This window comes from Haplochromis burtoni, unplaced genomic scaffold, assembly GCF_018398535.1.
Source record: "Haplochromis burtoni strain Fernald_Lab_line unplaced genomic scaffold, NCSU_Asbu1 Contig_107, whole genome shotgun sequence".
NCBI lineage: Eukaryota > Metazoa > Chordata > Actinopteri > Cichliformes > Cichlidae > Haplochromis > Haplochromis burtoni.
The window spans coordinates 1506024-1527868 of record NW_024582468.1 but is presented as its reverse complement, the minus strand read 5'-3'; the positions used below and the strand labels follow the sequence as shown (position 1 = coordinate 1527868).

At 39.2% G+C, this 21845-nt stretch overlaps 1 protein-coding gene across 1 annotated transcript; it reads right to left on the bottom strand.

The window, feature by feature from the left end:
• Nucleotides 1-781: 781 nt before the first annotated feature.
• On the bottom strand, nucleotides 782-20115 carry dmgdh (dimethylglycine dehydrogenase). Its single transcript, XM_005929829.3, has 16 exons — nucleotides 19864-20115; nucleotides 19394-19562; nucleotides 17489-17587; nucleotides 17236-17400; nucleotides 14760-14964; nucleotides 9150-9398; nucleotides 8864-9062; nucleotides 8397-8566; nucleotides 8138-8291; nucleotides 5811-5976; nucleotides 5550-5680; nucleotides 4432-4649; nucleotides 3159-3316; nucleotides 1778-1837; nucleotides 1560-1694; nucleotides 782-1462 (listed from the first exon to the last, which is right to left on the bottom strand). The coding sequence occupies exons 1-16, from the start codon at nucleotides 19983-19985 to the stop codon at nucleotides 1250-1252; spliced, it is 2613 nt and encodes an 870-aa protein (XP_005929891.1). The 5' UTR covers nucleotides 19986-20115; the 3' UTR covers nucleotides 782-1249.
• Between the last annotated feature and the right edge of the window lie 1730 nt (nucleotides 20116-21845).

The window sequence follows — 21845 nt, the reverse complement described above, 5'->3', positions numbered from 1 at the left end:
GGGGATCACCGCTGGGAGGAATGAGACCTAAGGAGACAGGGGGAGTGAAACTAGAAACACAGTTAGTGGGTCAGGTTAATTAGTAACTCTAAATTTCCCACAGGTGTGAATGTGAGTGTTCCTACGTGTTAGCCCTGCGACAGACTGGCGACCCCCTGAAAAAGGAAAAGCAGATGAGAATGGATGGACATTTCTTTGTTTAATATATTAGTTGTTCCTGTCTGATAATTGTGACTTGTAAATAATTGTGTGTTTTCTAAGTGGTTTCTAAATATATTTCATATATTTTCTCTGTTCCACTTCACTGTAGAAATATATTAAATGTTGATTATTTGATTGTAGAACTACATTCCCATTTTTTGTTTTGTTTTTTCAATTCCTGCTGAGTTTAAAATTTGTACTGCATTTGCATTGTGTTTATTAACTAGCAGTAAATCAACCATTATTTGGCATTAGTTTATATCAGGTATAGGACTATAATTATCTATTAGAAGCAACATGTTCGAGTTGGCAGTTTTTACACTGGATGCCTCTCCCGACCCAACCCAGAAGGTATCAGTGTCTTTTCCTCAGATCAAACCCGGGGTCTTTCACTAGTTGTTCAGATGCGTAAACCACTTTGCTATGGAGCTACTATTTAAAAATCTATTATTACTTATCATGATTTTATTTTACATGCTTCACTATGATGCACTTTTATTTTTATATACTTAAAAGTATGCAGTAAAGCAATGTTAGTATACACAGCTGACTGTGTAAACTACTAAATGTTAGAGGGAAGGAGTGGGAACACAGTGAGTGCTTTAATTATCAATGTACATCCATTTAATTATACTTACAGAAAACACATTTGGTTAAATCTTTGTACAGCTTTGCAAACACTGATCTTTTTTTAAGCACAAAAGTCAAGACTTATTTGGGCACCATTCAATCTGAAAATGAGTTCTTCTTCATAAGAGAGACAACAGTTGATGCGTAAACATTTGACAACCCATTCATGAAATTACAAAAATGAAATTACTCTGTCAACAATGCAAGACACTGTGGTGCAGGAACACCCCAGTTTATAAGACTGTGCTGAGCTTTTGCACGCCTGTTTCAGACTTGTTCCTTGTAAGAAAACGGAATAAAGTTGACCTGAACTGGCCACAGACGTGAACACAAGCAACTCAGGATGTGAACCACCCTGACTCACAGCAAGATTGTTCTTCATTCACTGGTGGGAAACTGATGAGAGGACGGCCTGTGTTTATGCTTTGCTCTGAGCTTTCTTCTGCAGCCGGGTCCGCGTGGGCTCAGTGTGGATTAAGGGCTCTTGGATGACGTTGGCGGGGTACTTCTTCCCAAGCAGTTCCACCTCCACCTTCTGGCCCAAAGTGCTTAATTCCAGAGGTAGATAAGCGAATGCCAGGCTCTGCTGGCTGCTGTAGCTGTAGGCTCCAGAGGTTGTGTTGCCAACCACCTGAAGAGAAGGTCAAGGGACATCAGCGTCATGTGAATGATCACCAAATCTCTAAACTAAATTGGAAATTGAGTTTTGATCTTCTGTTGTCGCTAACCTTGTCATTGTACCAGACAGTCTCGTTGCCTTCGGGGTCGATATCATCTGTGTTCACAGCAATGTAGGACAGCTTCCTGTTCAGGCCCTTGGCTTTGATCTCCTGGAGAGCTGCTTTGCCGATGAAGTCAGCAGGCTGCAGGACCACAGACACAAACAGTTAAAGAGGAAATGCATGACTGAAACTGGAATATGAATGCATGCAGGAAACAACGTTACCTTGTTTAGTTTAATAAAATAATCTAGTCCTGCCTCCAGAGGGTTAGTGTCACAGTTCATCTGTAAAGATCAATGATTAAAAAAAAAAATCATAAGCTGTACTTTATAAAGTAAAATTTTCACCAATATAATTGTGTCATTTGTTGTAAATTAAAAACAGTGAAATGCAACTTCACTTTATTAAGGCGGGTCTAATAAAAGGTGTTTGGAGTGTATACCATATACAGACTAGGTGAAAAAGATAAGAGAAGAAACATCTTCTCTCTCAAAAATTCAACTCTGTAAGATTCAGATTCTTTTCCAAAGTCACACAAAGACGTCTTTCTTTCATCTCCATTGTTTTGCAGATGTTCCTCTAATCCAGGGGTTTCAATCTTATGACCCAAGGCCCCAGTGAACAGTGAAATCCAGCCCTCATGATGGCTTTGCAAAGTGTGAAAACCCTAACCCTTCCAATGCAATGCTATTCACGATTGGTCCACTGGGTGTCACACTCTCCTAATGACAGTATCAAGGCCAAAGGCTGATATTCTAATATAAACACTACAAGTTAGACTGTGACGCATACGCTGCTGTTTATTTGAGGCCTCTTTTGAAAATATCTTTATCATAAAAGGAAGAAATTGACACAGTTTGCGGTTTGGCGAGAAAAAATGGACCATAGATCATAGTTTTTCCACTGGGCTAAAAGGGAAGCTGTGTGTTTGGTGTTTTCATCGCTGATGGAATATAATATTAAAGGACCACTATGAGACAGATCATGGAGAAAAACCACAAGATTTGTGTTTTTTGAATCAGCCTGGCTGGTGATGCAGCACCCTCCTGACTTCAAAAAAAGACAACTGTCGTCCAAAACATTATGAAAAGTCCAAAAAATGCATCCCTCCATTTGCAGCCTGTATTTTTCTCTTGAATTTTGTCACAACAAGTAGTTTGTTTGTGTCGCCGTGTTGTCCTTAAAAGTGGATGAATTCATGAGTGAGGTTTTGTGAACTGTAATTTTCATCCCAGCCAAAGATTTGAATTCCCGACAGTTTGACAGCCTTCATACTGAAGAAAGCATCATGCGTGGCCTGCCTTACCACACCGAAGCCTCTTTGATTCACAGGAGAATTACAGGAGGCAGAATGGCTGCAAGGACTTGCTTTTTTGCGATGCATATTTTATACCAGTTGAATACTTTCAAGAAACTTATTCAAAATTGTTATAAAAAGTTGTAATATGACACTCAAAGTTTCCTGCTGAAGCTGATTTTGTGGAAGACGCAACTATCAAGAGGTGACGTTTTCATTTCCTCTGTCTCCCTGTTACTGCGTAATATGTTGCTTCACATTTAAACAAGGAGGGTTTTTTTTTCTTCTTCATGTATATATGTATGTACCTCAGCTCCCCAGCCTCTGAAGCCCTTCTCCAGTCGGAGCGAGGCCATGGCATAGGTGCCGAAATTGTCAATGCCCTCGTCTTTTCCTGCTTCCATCATGGCCAGGTACACAGCTGCCAAGTCCTTCTGGTCAGTGTACAGCTCCCAGCCAAGCTCACCTAGACACAAAAACACTTACACTTAAGAGCATGTTGATACTCAGCACTGAAAACTATGCGACTGAAAGGAAAAGACAAAAGAATGGGGGCAGTCATAAACTCTAAACTATGAGATTATTCACACTGTAAAAGATTCATAAAAATAAAAGAAAATATCCATAAACCGTGAACTGAGACCATGGAGTGTACATGTTTTATAAAAATAAAAGGAAAATTAATGAAATGAAAATTAAAGTAGTTGAAATAGTTGAAGAAAGATTTTAGTTTGGTTTCTGCATAATTTTGAATGAGTAAATTCAAAATTTTATTTAACATCTCACATTTTTCTTAAATAAAACATCTCAGTAACTCATAATTCTACTTTTAACCCAATAACCATCATTTTGACTTATCATGATTTTACTACTACTACTAATAATAATAATGATAATAATTATAAAAAATAACAAGTCCCCGTATTGAGTTTGCATCTAAAATCTCTTAATGAATATTTCAGAATTTTGCATTAGCAAGTCATAATATTTAATTGATGTCTAAACTTTGTTTGTAATAAGTCATAGTTTGCATTTTATTTTATAAATTATGCTAAAGTTTGAGTTATTAAGTCAGAATTTTTGTTTTGGTAAAAGTTTGTCTGAGTAATTCATAATATTGATTTTATATTTAATACTTGACATAGTTCTTTTTCCCCTAGATAATAATGACTTATTATTTGACTTAGTATGTCATTACTTTATTAGAATCTTGCATTTTTGTCAAAGTAAGTGAAAAATGTTCACTCGGTATCTCATAATTCTAAGTATCTCGAAATCCACGTAGAGTTTTCTTTTCTTGGGATAAATGAGCCTCCGTATTTTTTTATATTCACTAAACTGATGTTTTTGAATTTCTTTTCTTTTGTGTTTAGACACAAAAGATGAGATGTCAGGGGTTCACCTAGAGTGCCTGTAGAAAATTTCACTCCTTTCACTATTTGAAATATTCGGTCTGGACCAGTATGGAGGAAGCACTGGCCAACACTGCTGTTAGGCATGGCTAAAAATATATATTATTGTGCAAAGCTAGCTAGGGAGAGTTGCATTGCAAGACGCAATAAATGAACTGCCTTGCACTACCGGTGTAGGAGATCCTGATGGCACGGACAGGCTTGCCGGCAAGCTGGATGGACTTGCAGTGGAGAAACTTAAATCCAGCTTCACTCATATCCTCATTTGTCAGTTTCTGGAGAACTTTGCGAGAGTTTGGTCCGGCAATGCCCAGCACACCTATGTCTTCTGTCACATTTGTAATGTCAACGTCATATCCACCTTGTGCAACTTCAGTTTCTATCCACCTGTGGCAAGTGCAAATCCACAAGGCAAAGAGCCGTTAATACATTTATAGACTAGACAAATTTTATGGGCTTTGCAAATATGTGAATTACCACTAGATGTCGCTACATGGCATAAAAAAAACTTCCTTTTTTGAAACTGTGGTAGAGAGTTGATTACAGTGAAGGAATGAAAATAAATGGTTTACGATTCTGCCTCGTGATTGGAGGAGCTCGAGGGGCGTTGTGTTAACAGCTGCAGATAGGTTTTAAGTTTCTGCAGTACAAAACTGACAGCAAGCCAGCACAGCTTGAACTGGGCACAGGACAGAGAGCAAAACAGTGTTTGCTTAACTGCTAACAGTATGAGCACTGTGCAGGGACTGAAATATTGAAATGTAGTCTAAATCAATATGTGCGTGGAGTTTTAGACATGTGGCACTGATTCAGTTCTGCTACTCTTAGTATGATGCAGTACTTCATTTAAAGAGTTTCAGAGTTATTTTTATTTGATGAGCTAATTAGTTTACTCATTTTCAATATTAAATCACATCTTGGCAACTCACTTCAGTAACTGAGATTCATGGGTATTGGTGTATTTTGACCCAAAGCAAACTGAAAGGAAAACACAAACTTGGAGAAAATCTGAAGTATCAGCCTTAAGACAGAGCTCTGTGTTTTTCTGTGCTATGCAACAAAACTCCTTATTTCTCTGAGTAAGACTGTAATAAGGAACCCAGTCTGGAAAATCTATTGAGCCCAGGTTCACTGAAACTGCATGAAGAGATAATGTTTTAAAATATTCTTTTTAATTAATTTTTTATTTTTTTATTTAAAGAAACTATTCAGGACAATTATTGCTGCTAAATTATCTACGGCTGAATTTGACAGAGTTTAAAGTTTAAAGGGTTTGATCCATTTCACCTGAGGTCGTGCAGCTCCGAGCCGGAACCTGTGACGAGCAGAAACCTTCCTGGTGCCAGCTGGGTGATGGTAACCTCAGCGTATACTTTCCCAGAGGGTGTCAGCATGTGGCTGATGTTGGTCATGCCCACCTGAAAACAGGTTATGGAGTTTGAGAAAACTGTGTGGTCAGGGCCGTTTGTGCAGCAGTACAGTGCACTGGATATGTGACCAACACAATCATCACTTTATGAGCTGAACAGTTTACATTAGGTCTTCTACCTTGGGCATGGTGTTGGCAAAGAGGCGATCCAAAAGCTTGTGTGAGTCCTTCCCCTTTACTATGAACTTGCCAAAAGGTGTCAGGTCTATTACTCCAACCTTCTCCATCACCAGCTTGCACTCTCTTCCAACTGGTCCAAACCAGTTGGTGCGTTGGAAGCTGGGTCTGAGCACAACACAAAATCAGTTAACTATGTATTTTACTTACTAGTGATTTGCTTATTTTATTACTTTTTCTATTTGAAAGTGTTATAGGTTTCACTGTAAAAGGGCAGTGCACTGAGTGAATATTGTTCCAATGGGAATGAAATATAAACAAGACTAGAGAAAAAAAAAAAACACTGATAAAAGTTTTAAAGTTTTGCAGACATACAAACATCTGTGCAGGCACTGCATTCTGTAACATCAAAAAAAGCAACACTATCCATTGCTATTGCATGAAAAATGTTCAAAGCTTATGTTGGAGCAAATTCAACAATCTTTTTAAGCAGTTCTAGTTAGAATTGATACAAGCCAACACATTGCTGGCCCCAAGACTGGATAAATGCATCAAGAAGGGCATCCAATGGTAAATTATTGGCAGACCAAACCATAGTAGATGGATTGAGGCCCAGTTTAACAACAATCACATGCAGTGCTGTTGGCCAACAGGGTGCTGGTGAAAACTGTGCTACTGTTGGCTGAAGATAAAAGAGAAGGAAAGAGGGAAGGCATGTTTGGAGGCAGTGAAAGAGAAGGAGTGTGGCAGAGAGAATAAGTACTTTAAATGGAGGGACTATGACTGGTAAAGAGAGAGCTGACTGATATGATGGAGAAAGTGAAGACTGAGGACTATGGGGAAGGGAAGCAAGGCCAGAAGCATTGGAGGTAATTTTGAAGGAAGATTATGTGAATAGGGTTGTAAAGGTGAAGAGAGTGCAAGACAGGATTCATGCGTTTGAAACTAGAAATCAAAGGGGTAATGTTGAATGTGTTTATGCCCCAAAGGTTGGATAGTTGGAAGAGAAAGAGGAATTCTGGAGTAAGTTGGATTTAGTGGTAGAGTGTTCCCATGGAGGAGAGACTGACAAGAGATTCACTGGACATGTAGGTGCCAGGAACAGAGAGCATGAGGTCCTGGGTAGGTATGGCGTCAGGAAAGAAATGTGGAAGGGTAGTGGTTGAATATGGATGGTGGTGGATTTTGCAAAAAGGATGGAAATAGCTGCGGTGAATATGTTTCAAGAAGAGGGAAGAACATAGGGTGTAATATAAGAGCGGAGGACAGGGGCACACAGGTGGACACAGGTGGAGTTGAAGGTGCTCAGATTTTCATTGGGAGGGACCATGATCGACAGCATTAGAAATGAATATATCAGCAGGAAAGCTCAGCAAGTAGGGAAAGGTGAGATGGTCTTGACATCTTTGACCTCCCTACTACACTCCACTGGATAAGTGTTAAAGAAAATGGATGGATGAAAGCATGGATGAAATCAGAGAAGTTGTCCAAAGCAGAACCCCACCCCCCACAACTGATGATAACCTCATGCTGACACTAGAGAACAAAGCCTGAGCAAAACAAACTCATACCACTACCAATATTCTGTCTTTTAACGGAGTATTCCAATATACAGGCTGATATTTTTTCCATAACATTTCTCATGTGTAGTTATCCAGTACTCATTTACACTCAATTCAGATAAAGAGATAATGTTTTAAAAGACTCCCATGTTATAGCTGATCTGACTGCTCGGATCAACTGGCTGATCGGTCAGGCTCTACATGAGATATCATGAGATTACCCAGAGTGCCTAAAAAAAAAAATAAAATAATGTGTGTCCAACTATTTGAGACATTCGGTCTGGCTAAAAATATACATTTTATTGTGCAAAACTGGCTAGCGGAAAGTTGCATTGCAAGACACAATAAATGTTTTGCAAGATTATAACCGCAGCTTTTAGCTTCCATACAAACTAAAACAACTATGTCCCAGAAAGAGCCAAATATGCAACTGCCAAGAAGGCCAACTGGATATGTTTGAGGTTTGGACAACTCAAAGGCTCATCGACATGTGGGTTTGTAAAAGAGACTTGTGCATCTGCTGCATGTGTTCTTGAACAGTAGCAGCTGTTCAGTTTCAGTGGGGAATTTAAATGGTCCTCTTGTGCTAATATCGTCAGAAAGCCTGTTAGATGATCTCGGGCAAACTTGTACCTGTACTACCTGAAAGAGCTTGAAGGGTGGTGGATGTGGTGTTGTAATGCACAGTGGATTCAAGTGGAAAAAAATTAGCATTCAGATTTTCCATATCAAAAAGACACTGTTAGAAATTTACAGAGAAACCTTACTTGTATCCAATGTCATCTCCAGGTTTGTAGAACCAGTGAGGTTGCTCCCAGCCAGCATGAAAGCCCATAGATCCTTTGTCTTTCAGCAGCTCATAAACACCGCTAGTTCGGCAGGTTGGTCGGCCAGCAAAACGCTCCTCCTTGGGGTAACCAACTGCAGTGACCAACAGCATGAGGAGGACACAGCAGGCTTTTAGTAACAATATAATAGAAGGCTCTGTTCCACAAATGCTGTGCAGCTGTCCCATGTTCTTCTTACCCACATTGTTGAAGCCATAGGATTCTCGAGCTTTGGCACATATGAAGGGTACATCAGTCCACTTGCCATAGCGGTTGGGGTCACATTCGATCAGGTCGTATGGAGGTTCTCCGTTCGTGATCCATTCACTCAGGAACTTGCCTATGCCACCAGCATGAATAATACCATACCTGAACAAATATTAAATCAGAGCTTTAGGTACTATCGATTGGCTTTGATGGATTTAAAAAAAAATAAATAAAGCTTTTCAAAGAAAATCAAAGTCTTCTAGAGGTTTAAGTCACACTGCATCTAAAAATATGCGCATCACATTTGTAAGTTACATATAGTTGGGATGCAACTCCAACTGCATGTTGTAATGCTAGCCAAATCAACGACTCATACTACATCAGCTATTTTTTCTGTCTTTTACCTCTTAGCAGTATTTTAGCTAGATACGGTTCAGCAACACCTGACTAAACACACACCCAAAGCCAATCGCTGTCCAGTAGTTGCGAACTCCACAGTGTGGTCCAACCATAGGCAGGAGGTCAGGAGTGTATGTGATTGGTCCAGAAACAATGTTAATGATGTCAGCTTTCTTTAGTACAGGGACCATCTCCATGGCCTTTTCCACATGCTCCATTATCCTGTCCAAGTCAGACTCAAACAGCTCCTTTCCAAAACCTGCAGGCAGATAGAAACAGTCATGCACAGGAAGATGAAAACTTTGTAGAAATATTTAGATTGGAAAATCTGATGTGGCAGACAGACCTGGTGGTACTCCATCTCTCACCCAGGAGTCCTGTAAAACCATCTTTTCCATCTTCTCATAGGGGCCAAACAGCAGGCCATCTCTTTCCTGACGCAGGTAATAAGACCCCTCCAGGTCCCTGATGACTGCCAGCTCCTTCTTCAGAGCCTTCACCTCTGGTATCGTTGCTGTCACAATGTACTGGTGATGCACTGGAATAGTAGGGTGTTCAAACCCAATCATCTTGCCAACCTCCCGGGCCCAGAAACCTGAAAACAAATTAGATGCAGTCAGTTCAGCTGAAGAGGTGAAGTCAGCCAACAGATAGAGTTGGCTCGCTCTCAATCTCTAAATGCATCTTTGACAAATATTTGTTCAGAATTGTCTTCTCATGAAAACATAAATGTCAGTCAGTTAAAGGTGAAGGCTCAAGATTTCTAGCTTATCTTTGCATAAAGGGGAATCATGATGCTAGCAAACAACAGCCATTTCCAAAATGTAGCTTCTCATAAAAATTTACAGAAGCAGAGTGGTAACAATCATCTTACTCACAGCATGAAACTGGGCTTCCTATTTAAAGAAACATTTTTTAAAGGATGTTTTTCTTTTATTGTTTGATTCTTTATAAAACTACCAAACAGATTACAGAATGTTTAAAAGGTCTCTCTGTTGTCTCTGTGTTTTTAAATTGAAACAGCAATTTATTATCATGGCATGATCAGATTGTGGAAGAAATGTGATTTAAGTGACTTTGAATGGGGCATGGTTGTTACTGCCAGATGGGCTGGTCTGAGTATCTTAGAAATGGCTGTTGTACTGGGATTTTCCCAACACAACCATCTTTAGGGTTTACAGACAATAATCCAGAAAAGAAAGAATATCTAGTGAGCGACAGTTCTTTGGGTGAAAATGTCCATGCGAAAGATGAAAGAAAAATGGCCAGAGTGCTTCAAGCTAATAAGAAGGTAACAGCAAGTCAAATAACGATTTGTTACAACCAAGATATGCAGAAGAGCATCCCTGAATGCTCATCGCGTCTAAACTTGAAGCACATGAGCTACAGCAGCAGGGGGAGTCTGGCTGCCACTCCTGTCAGCCAAGACCAGGAAACTACAATCAAAACTGGACAATAGAAGTGCTGCAACATTTGGAGGGTAAGATCCAAATTTTGCATAAACAACATGAAAACAAGGATGTATCCTGCTTTATATCAAACAATGGTTGATGCTAGCGGTGGTGTAATGGTTCCTGAAATATTTCCTTGGCACACATTTGGCATTTTGACACCAAATAAGCATTGTTTTAATGGCAGTCTACCTGAGTATTGCCGCTGATCACGTCTATCCCGTCATGATCACATTTGTACCCATCTTCTGATGGCTGCTTTCAGCAGGATAACACACCAGGTCACAAGGTTGAAAGTCCATCTGTAACTGGTTTCTTGAACATGACAATGATTTCATTGTACTCCACAGTCACCAGATCTCAATCTAGTAGAACATTGGGATGTGGTAGAATGGGAAATTCATATAAAGGATGTGCAGCTGACAAATCTACACCAACTATGTGATGCTATAATGTGAGTACTAACCTCTGAGGTCAGTTTTTGAAAATATGCCACCAGCAGGTGGTCCAATCCGATACTGGCAAGGTGTGCTAGTACTGGTGCAAGCTGGATTTCTAATAACACTGACTGCTGGAGTATTTCATCACTTGCAAGGAGGGTTAAGGGATTAGATTTCATAAAAATGTCACATCACAGGGGCAAACACACAGGTGTACACATAGATATATGCAAGACAGACACACATAAGACCCGAAAATGAAGGCAAGAATAAATAGGACAGCACAGATTAAATAGATTCAATATAAACCACGAGGAACTAGTTTAAGAGCCCTATCGCTAATCTAATGTATAAGCATTACAGCATTAGAAGCAAAAAAAAGAAAAAAAAGAAAATACAAGTCACAACTATAAAAATCACATGTTATGAGATGACACCAGACGTGAATCAGAAGTTACCCTCGGGGTTCAAAGCTCTACATTATTCACCAGAGCAGTTTTTTCACATAGAGGGCACTTCAGTGTGTAGAAGGAATACTAAGCTTAATTTACAACATCACAACATTTTGGTTAAGTTGCTTACTTGAATGTGTTCACTTAGAGTTTCCCCAACTCTTTCTCTTAAAAAAAATAAATTTGCATACACCTGAAGTACAGCATAACCCGTTTTATAAATTAATAGCCACAAAACAAATATGCTGGGACACCTGAAAGCAACACAGATGTGTACTAATGCCTTTGCTGGGGCCCAGAGTGTGAAGCCAGAGAAAAACCTGTTGATCCCTGCTATCTTTAGCTAAGTGTTGCAACATATTCTTGTCAGCAGCTCTTCACAAGAGTTTGTATTCAATCTATGTACTCGTATGCAAGTCTGCAGCATAATAACATTGCAGATTCTATTTACAGTTGGTTACAGGTTGGAGCTTCATATACACAACACTTTAAGAGTTACAGAGTTACCTAGTAAACATTGGTTAATGGAGTAAAGTTTATTTCTCTGAGAATTATAATAGTCAGACCAATTTACTGTAAAATCAGAGGCTAAACAGCTGTTTGCCACATGCTCAGAATATGTCTAGTTCGGTGGGTGCTGCTAGTCAACTGTGGTATGAGTAAAACAACTTTGAAGAGACTCAGTTTATTATCAGCTACTGGAGGGAGAGCGATTCAAGTTAGCCAGAAGTAATACTTAAACGATTCAAAACAAAAAATGGTTAACCCAGTTTATATGTTACAATGTGAGGCACTGAATGGTCAGAAGAGATATCCAGAAGTGATGGATTGTAGTTTATATAATTAGCTAAATGTAAAGGATAACATAATGCAAAACTGCCAAATCACACTTACTGCTTCCACAGGAATTCAGAGGGCAGGCAGCAGCAGGTGCTGCTAAAAATGCACTTCATTTATGGATCATTAGAAAGTGTGAACACCTGTATATAGTTTTGGCATTTTGCTGGTCTGGAAGATTCAGGGCTGTGTCAACACAAAGCCACAATTGCTGCAAAGTCAGACTGTACATTTTGGGGTGGCTGTGGCTCGGGAAGTAGAGCAGGTCCCTTACTAATTAGAAGTTTGGTGGTTTGATGCCGCTCTGTTCCAGTCCGCATGCAAAATATACTTGCTCAAGATACTAAGGTGCTCTCCGACGCATCCATCGCAGTATGAGTGTGTATGAATTTTAGATTTTTAGCACAGAAAAAGTGCTTGTGTGAATGATTGATTAAGGCGAGCTAAACAGAAGTGCTCTGAGTGCTCAGAGTAGATATAAGAACCAGCCCATTTACAATGTTCGCATAGACTGCAAAAGAACCCCCCCCCCAGCAAAAGCTACATTTCAGGCTGTACAGGGCTTGGTTAGCATGCTAAATTTTAAAATTAATGACAGTACAAAATAACCCAAAAAAACCCACTGAGCAGGTATCACTTGTTTGGAAGGGTTGCCAGAAGAAAGCCTCTTCTCTTCTCATATGAACAAACCACAAGACCTCTGCAACAATGTCCTTTGGACAGACAAAGTGTAGTCACAGCATAAACACCTCATAACAACTGTGGAGGTGGAGGGGTGATAATAATCTGGGCTTGTTTTGCAGCCAAAGGACATGGGCACCTTGCAGTCCCTGAGTCGACCATGAATTCCTCTGCATATTGCAGTTTCTACAGTCAGACATGAGGCAATCTGTTCAACAGCTAGTGCTTGGCTGAAATTTATGTCATACAACAAGACAGTGATCCCAAGCACATAAGAAAATCTGCAACTGAATGACCGAAAAAGAAAATAATCAAGTTGCTGCAATGGCCCAATCAAAGTCAAGACTCCTGACTGAAAGGCTGTGGGTGGGGCCTTAAGTGAGTGGTGCAAAAACAAACGCTCATAGACCTCAATGAACTAAAGCAAGGTTTTAACTTTGCTAGTTTGGCCATACATTTACACTATTTCATCATGTGATCTGCTATAATAAGGATGGATAAGGAAATGAAAGGGTGAGCTACAAGTTACTGATCTAATGCTAATGAATAGTTTTTAAGACTAACGGTTAAGTAAGAGCTAAAAATGATAACTAGTGAAGTATTAGAAACAGTTTTTATTAATAACAGATCCAAAGTTATGCAATGGTGCAAAAATACATGCAAAAAAAAAAAAAAAAAAAAAAAAAAATCACTGAAACAACAAATGAAATTCCAAGTAAATAGAACCAAACCAGCCTGTGCACACATATTTTACATGATGAACAGACTCTAGTACTACAGACAGAAACATTGAGAAAACACTGAAGATAATCAAACGATCGCCTCGTATATTAGGTTCACATGGCAACCATGAGCTTTGGCTTCAACTGAGCCCTCTTTGGTAAGGAGGATGCTTTGATAGGAAGAGGACTTACAGACTGTACTGCAGACGACACTTTCAACTGTGAGATGTTTGCTGTAGAAGCATAGAGTTTGAGAATGTAAAGGCGTTTTTTGCCACGCTATGTGAGACTGCCCATGAAGCACAAGAAACTCAAGAACCACAAAAAATTATATTAATTGAATGAATTTAAACTTATTTTGTAAAACTTTGCCTTTTTTTAAAGCTAAACCACAAACCCAAGGTCCCTGCATGCAAGAAGGAGCAGCTGCACAGCAGTAGTGAAAGGCTTAGAACTGCATGTCAGGAGGAGGAGGATTACATGTGCTGCTGCTTCAAGATTGGATGAAATCTGACCTGTTGCCCTAAGTCGATTGGCTGTTACAGTGATGGCGAAATGCCAGCAAGGCCTCAACATAACTGGATTCAACCAGAGTAAAGAAAATATGAAAGGAAGAAAATGTGAATGAAGTAGTAACTATGCTCTGCTGCTAAACATTTGCTATTTTCAGCTTCTTTACACCTTTGTGTGTGCTCCAAAACACATGAACAGACATAGTTTAGTTTCTAGTTTGTTATTTTTAAACTGTGCATATCTTTCAAATTCTTGTATTTTTTTTGGCGGTGGTTGTTTGACTACAGTCACTATTTCATTTGCCATTTGTTTCTAAGTTTGTGCATTACATTAAAAAAAGGGTGACTAATTAAATGCATGACTCCACAGGGGAGCACAGACAGGAGAAAGAGAGTGAAGCATATTCTTGAACTTCTGCCAGAAAAACAGGCAACAGCAGCAAAGAGCCGCGGCCAACAAAATCCCCCAAGAACTGGTATGACCCGGTTCAGACCAAAAACTCTGTTTTCTAAACTTTTCAGCCAGTGGTCAGGGTGGGCAAAGGTCTCCTACCAGAGTATCTATAGATAGATAAGATGTTTTACTGTGCTCTGAAATCCGATATCTATCCTTTTCCCACAAAAAAGAAACAAATAAAACAAAAACTATTCTTCTTTTACCAACATACACACGAAGAAACTTGAGACAAAGAAGAAAAATCTGGACTAGAACATATTCACATGTGAGTTGCAAACTGCACTTATTCCCTTGTACTTTTCCTTACATTTTCTGCATGGATATAGTGTTTAGCATCTAAAATATCAGGATCACCGCTCCTATTATCCTTTGAATAAATGCGTATAGAGATTATGAATATTCACCTGCTGTGTTGACAATGCGGTTTGCCCGAATTGTTCCATGAGAGGTCTGCACGTCCCACTTGCCATCAGACGTTGGCTTGAGGCTCGTCACGGGGGCATTATTATAAATCTGGGCACCATACATACGAGCTCCAGCAGCCAGAGCCATAGTCAGAGAGTAAGGGTCGATGTGGCCGTCTCCTGGGGTGTAAAGACCTGCCAACACCTAAGATTAAACAGAAACCTTCACACAACAAATTCAAAATGGTGATTCAATAATAATAATAATAAACTTAATAATTAGCTGATCAAGCAGCTCCATGAAGATATATTGCTAACAGTGAAATATATCAACGACTCTAAGCACTTAAGCAGACGCAGGTCAACAACATATCAACAGATGTCTCATTCTTTGGGTCATTTAACTTCAGAGGTTTGTAGGTTTTACCTTTCTAAGCTGATGTCATACCAAAAACCTAATATTAGATCAACTAATTATTCCCTTATCATAACTGTGTTTGGTAAATTTCAGGAGCGCTGGATCAGGTCAACTTTAAAGCCCAACTTTACAACACTCGTCGAGATGTTTAGCTTTGGATCTAATGCTAAACTGTGAACTTTGGACAGAGCCAAGAGCACAAAACCAGGAACAATGACATGTTTCAGCAATAAAATAATAATAAAAACATTTCTAAATTTATTTTAAACTTTAATAGCTCATCCATTTTTCAGCAAGATTTCTACTCGTGTTTAAAGCTCAGATAAAGTAATAATTTTTACATATTTCTTGATTTGGATCACTCCCAACCGGTCATGACAGATGGCTGGCCTTCCCCAAGCCAGAGGTTGCTTCCTGTTAAAAGGGAGTTTTTCCTTCCCACTGTCACCAAGTGTTGGCTCACATGGGGTTCATCTTACTGTAGGGGTTTTCTCTCTATTGTAGAGTCTACAAACCTAATTTAATCATTAAATATAGATATAGATATACAGATATAGATCAGGGATACATTTATACTGACATGATTATCTGAAATGTCTGAACTAGATGGAACTAGTTTGTTTACAAAACCATGCTACAAATAAAAGATGCAGAGTCATTTAGAAATGTCACATAGTTTGTGCCATTTGAGAGTCTAGCACTCCAGTGTTACAATACTCTTAGCACTTTTTAAAGTATGTACCAGAGCAGCATTACAACTAAGCAGACGCATGCATGGTCTTAAGTGGGGGAATGTTTATGGCAAGTATCTAACCAGTTCTTGAAATTCATTGCTTGAAATCTGTTAAACAATGAGCTCATCACTTTATCTTGTATTTTCAATATAACAGCTGATAGAGGGTTATGAGAACCTTTTACTGTCTAAAAGCTGGTATTGGAATTGCCTGCAAAAATCCAGTATTGGTCGGAGTCTAAGTTAAACATCTCCTTGCTGTAGTTTCATAATGGAAAAGGAAGCACTCCAAGAATGCAAATGTCCGCCAAGGCAGTTCACTGTCTGGGCAGTGTTTCCTTTTAAGGGGATAGCATTATATTTTATTTATATTTATTTTGTTTTCTTTAATCTTTTTTAACGTGCTTTCAGAGGTTTGTAGCGCACTAAAAACCATGACCAATGTTTACTTTAATTACACAAACAGGAGAAGGTAATGGATAATAGGTATTGATTTGTAATCAACAGGGAATGAATATTATTACTTATACAATATAGAGCTTATTGTATAATATTATTATTATTTATAATTTTATGAAAGTTTGACCATATTTGATGTTGAAGAAGAAGTCAGAAGTCCAAAGTAATGTGATATTTAGAATGCCCATATATCATTCTCTATATGCTGTCAATACAAACAACTGCAGTAAGGAAAAAGGGTTTTAAATAGCTCTGCACTGCATCTGTCTGACTTTCAGATTAATCTACTGACTTTTATAAAAAGGTCAGAGGTCAAATGTGACATGATACTTAAAATCTTTATACAGTACTTTCTATATGTTGACAATACACAGCACACTTGTAAGACTCATCTAAGTTAAACGGTTATTTCTTGACCAACGGGTCATTACGCTGACCTTAATGACCTTGGTGGATGTAAGAAAAATTTTAAGGCACTTACTCTCCACCCCTATAAAGTTTTATCAAAATGAATCCAAAACTTTTCGAGCTGTTGCGCTTATAGACAGTAAGCATGGCAAGCACGTGTGCAAAAAACATATCCTCCATAGCAGAGGTAATAATTAGTGAACAGTTAGCAGAGTGATATTTATCTTCTCTAACTCTTGTCAAGAAGTCAAGTATTTGGCTTTAAAAGTTTTGGGTAATTGAATACCAAAAAACCACATCTGTCAAGGTTCAGATAAACACTGTGCTTCTTCACACTTTCTAATGTCTGTTTCAAGACAATAAAAAGATTGAGCAGGAACAAGTTTGAGAACAATCGAATTAATGACTTCTTGCTATCAGAAGTCATTAATGTGACTAATCCATAAAGGCATACAGACCTTATCCATATTAAGCAGAGGGAAGAGTTCTTGGATTTTTTCTGGTCCGATGAGGTACTGTTCTGTCACATGCCAGTGTGTGCGGGTCATCTGGTACTTCATTTCATCCACTCGAATCGGCGTTGAAGCAATACGAATGCTGCCAGGCTGGTGCAAGCCCACTGCCTGCAGAGAAAGTCAATATAAAAGGTATACAAATATACAAATACAGTTATGCTTGTAAAAGCTGTGAAAGCTAAGGAAAGTACCTCACCTGTCCAGTTTCAGCCTCCAGGGTCTCATATAATTTTATGCTGTCATGATGGATTTTCTTGAGGTTGATCCCTGGATGGTAGTATGTTGTCAAGCCAGCCTAAAATACAAACACACCATTAAGATAATTGGAAAATACACCCAGCAAGATACTGCTTTCACATATTCCAACTTAAAGCTGCAAGAACTGCTTTTTGGCCACTTGGGGGCAGCAAAAAAAAAAAAATCAATGAGCCAAAACACTAAAATATTCCTTAAAGCTGTGGGAGCTCTAAGGAGCTTTATAGCAATATACATAATCTGAACCGCTAATATCGCTCTTCATTAAACATTAAAAAAGAAATCACAACTTCTGTCAGCAATGTTGTGGGGATGGAGCTGGACTCTCTTGGGGTGGTGATGGAAAAGCGAATGTTATCCAGGATAAAGTCAGTGTTGGATAATTTCTCCCACCAATTCCATGACGTGCTGACTAGCCACAGGCGCACGTTCAGTGAGAGACTGAGATTACCAAAACGCACCACTGAACGACACAGGAAATCATTCCTGCCTGTGGCCATCTCCCTGTACAACTCATCCACCTAATACACACTATAGTGCTATAGCTACACCCTTTTTATATATTGTGCTATTTCTTACTTCCTGTATTGTCCATTTTTGTTATTGTTTGTACTGGAGCACTGTAACCAACATAATTTCCCCTAGGGATCAATAAAGTATTCAGATTCTGATTCGAATTACATATATTGGTTGGCAATTATAAGTCTGCAGCTACCCTAATTCCTCACCCATTGTCCACTGGGTCCCTGCCCATCCAATGAGGCAAGTAACTGAAGAGCAAGTTTCCCCTCTGACATGTGAAATGTCTATTAATAGTATAGGAGTGTTGCGTTTTTGTAAATGAATAACATGGAGTGTAAGGAGCAAGAGGATCAGGACCACAAGTACCTTGAAAACTTAACAGTTGCTCTCACTGGAAAGGGAGTAACAACTGGATGACAGCCACTTGCCAGTACTCGATCTAAACACTTTCACTGTCAAGGAAGAGCCAGACTTCAGTTTTCTAGCAGTATTAACCTCCTAGGACCCTGCATCCACATATGTGGACATCACATTTTGGGTTATTTAGACCAAAATACTAAATTTTGCTCTACATGGGCCTGATATCCTCTTACGAGGACACTATACTGCTACTGTTCTATCAAATTTTTAAACAAATATCCTCATATGTGGCTCTTATTTTTCTTAAAAACAAAAATAAGGTGAAAAAAAATCTGGTAATTCATTGTTTTTACATTCATCGGGCCTCAATCAGCCCAAATATCAAAGAGAAATTAAAAATGCATGCCGTGGAAGAGTTCAGGTCATAGGAGGTTAAAGGCTCAGTACCTTCAAATTATTCTGGAGACATGTTATGCTTAATCATTACACCACATCACTGACCCAAGACCCAAAATTGAGTCATTTTATTATATTTTTCTTAAGTATTAAGCTAAGAAAGCTCATTCAGAGAATATAAAAATAAAGGCAATTTGAAAAAAATAATAATAATTGTTTCTCATTTTCCAAGCACAAATGCCAAATATACCCTCTTTCCAGTCTCTTAATTTTGACCATTTGCTTATTCTTCTCTGTTATGCAGAACTCCAACTGTCAGATTACAATTCAACTGAAGGAAAGAAGCCAAATGTAAAGATTTCTTTCAATAACTGATGTATAATTCAAGTTTAATGGGAGCAGTGGTTTATTGACTTTGGGCTGTGGTCCTTTCAACGTTAATGAAGGTAATAATGGTCGCCAACCAACATGAAAGTGAAATGTGTGACCCTGGCCTTTCTCTGGCTTCACATTCAGGACCCTGTGGACCCCTGTAGGGTCTTTGGTCTCAGCACTTTTGTAAACTTACAGCATGCCAGGTAGATCCAGCTGTCAGCTCAGTCTTCTCAAGCAGAACCACATCCTTCATCCCAGCTTTGGCCAGGTGATAGGCCAAGCTGACGCCCACACACCCTCCACCAATGATGACAGTCTCTGCAGTGTCCTTCCACCGCTTTCCCAAAACTGAAGATGCATCACTGCCAGGACAGGAAGCAATTTAACTGCTACATAGCTACAGCGCCATGCAACATGCACAAGTTACAAAAGTAGCTTGATAATGATGTACTGAGGTCAGCAAGTTGAGACTTTAAGGTCAGATAAGACTAAAGTGCGTTAAGTCCAACAGTTTTGTGTGAAGCTTGCATATCACGTTAAGTTTTGCTGCACAAATCGATCACTTTCATGGCATTTTTAAAGCCTCATTTGTGATCGTTACCCTGACCAAAACTGGTTGCATGAGACGAATCCTTAAAAATGAATCAAACTAAACTGTCTCACCTCTCCTCTGCTTGTTTTCTTGAGGTGCAGCTGATGGTTCTCAGAGGCTGCCCAGCGACGCCTCGACACGAGGCTAAATCTCTGCGCAACTGAACTCTGATGAGGTTTAGTATCCGAGCCATGACTGAGAAACAGTACTGATGTTTAAAAAAACTACCAATGCACCACGAAGCATGACCAGCCCCCCTCTCTCGGAGTCCCTGTACTGTCGTGTGCAGTTACAAATATCCCACTTTTGCACTGACAGCCGCTTTGGCACGCCCACAGTTCGCGAACCAAGTCAGGACGAAGGTTTAACGCAGTTAACGCTTTGTGTGCTGAGACTTCAAATGTAGGTCAGTTAGGCTGGTTTAAAAAAAAAAAAGAAAGAAAGAAGAAAAACTTTGTTGAGGGTTAAACTAATGTGCTGACAGAGAAAACCCTCATTAACATTCTGTAAGAGTCTGTATTTGTTTTTGCAGTAACTGGTTTCTGAACTGAGTTTTTTTGTAGGTGTTAAAACTGTTGCAGGACTGTTTTTATATCTATACAGGGATGTCGTTTTAGCACAAAAACTAATGGCACTTAAAAAAAATTGTGAGCATTTGATCAGTTTTTTTCAGCAACATCTAAAAAATGTAGCAGTGCCATGTGTTTATTTTATGAACAGGAAGACAACAGGAATCACTTTAGGTTTGCAGAGGTTACATAAGCTCTGCAGAAAAGGTGATTAATGTGACAGAGTCCTGTGGTCTGCCATAATGACAGCAGCGCTTTAAGCCACAAAAACATAACATGCAGAAATTATGCTTATGCTGCTGATTCTAGGGAGATATAAAACATACCAAAATGTGCATAACTTGTTGATTCAGAGTGCAGTACAGTAACACTGTTTTTCACAGAAAGCCTTGCACCAGTTGTTTGTATCACCAGGTTTTTTGTGTCAATAGAATCGACTCACAAATGTCTGTCAGATCCAGTTTGAACAATCCATTCAGAAGCATTTATTTCTGAGTAGCCCTTGAGCCTGTAACCCAAGCGGGACAGCTGCAGCAGGTTTGAACTGGGTGCTGATAACTGCTTTATATGAACACAGAAATGAAGAAAGGATATTCACTACAGTACTGATTCATGTTGTGCATGTAATAGCTAAGCTCACAAAAAAGAAAAACCAGAGTCTACGCAAACGCGTGCAGTGGAAAAATATATAACTTTACACAAACACTTGCAAAATAACAACAACAAAGGAACAGCACCGCTGTTGCTGGACTAATTATTAACTCAAACATGGACTAGAAACAGGACTTGATCAGTTAAAAATTTACTGCGTTATGTCTGATAAAGACAGGTTTTGGGCATCACCACACATGGTGCTGAAGATAAAACTGTAGCAGTGTATAGGCTGCCAGCTTCTGTTTGGACTATAATGTGCTGCACATTCTTTTTGCAAAACCCACCACCATCTACATTTCTTATCTTCTCCTTAACACTACCTCCTCATCACTTCTGTTCCCTTCACCTACATATCCATTTAAGTCTGCTTTGCCAACCTCTTCCTTAATGGCGACACTCTCTACCACTTAATTCAACTTACTTCATAATTCTTTCACTTCTAACTAACATCCAACTTTGGGGCATACAACAAGGTTCAACATCACACCTTTGACTTCCAGGCTCTCTTCACCTTTACAACAATCTTCACATATCTTCCTTCAAGACTACCCCTACTCCACTTGCCTTCCCATCAACATAACAGGTTGAATCCACCTCCAGTGCTCACAGCCTTGCTTCACAGCCTTGCTTCTCTTTCATCTGGTCTCCTGCACACACGATATATCTGTGATACATCTTTACCAAAATTCTCCATATCAGCCAGCTCTGTCGCTTTACCAGTCAAAGTCCCTAGATTTAAAATCTTTGCTCTCACCATCATACTCCTGTCTGTCCTTCTCTCTTGGTGCCCTCTAACACATTTTCCAGTATGGAAATCTCATTAATGGCGA

Coding starts and splice junctions, on each gene's coding strand:
- dmgdh (XM_005929829.3), bottom strand. CDS start 19,985: ATGGCTCGGATACTAAACCTCATCAGAGTTCAGTTGCGCAGAGATTTA. Junction 3,317..4,431: donor CATCAGGATCTCCTACACCG/GTAGTGCAAGGC, acceptor TTTTGTGTCTAG/GTGAGCTTGGCTGGGAGCTG. Junction 1,838..3,158: donor TCAGAGGCTGGGGAGCTGAG/GTACATACATAT, acceptor TGATCTTTACAG/ATGAACTGTGACACTAACCC.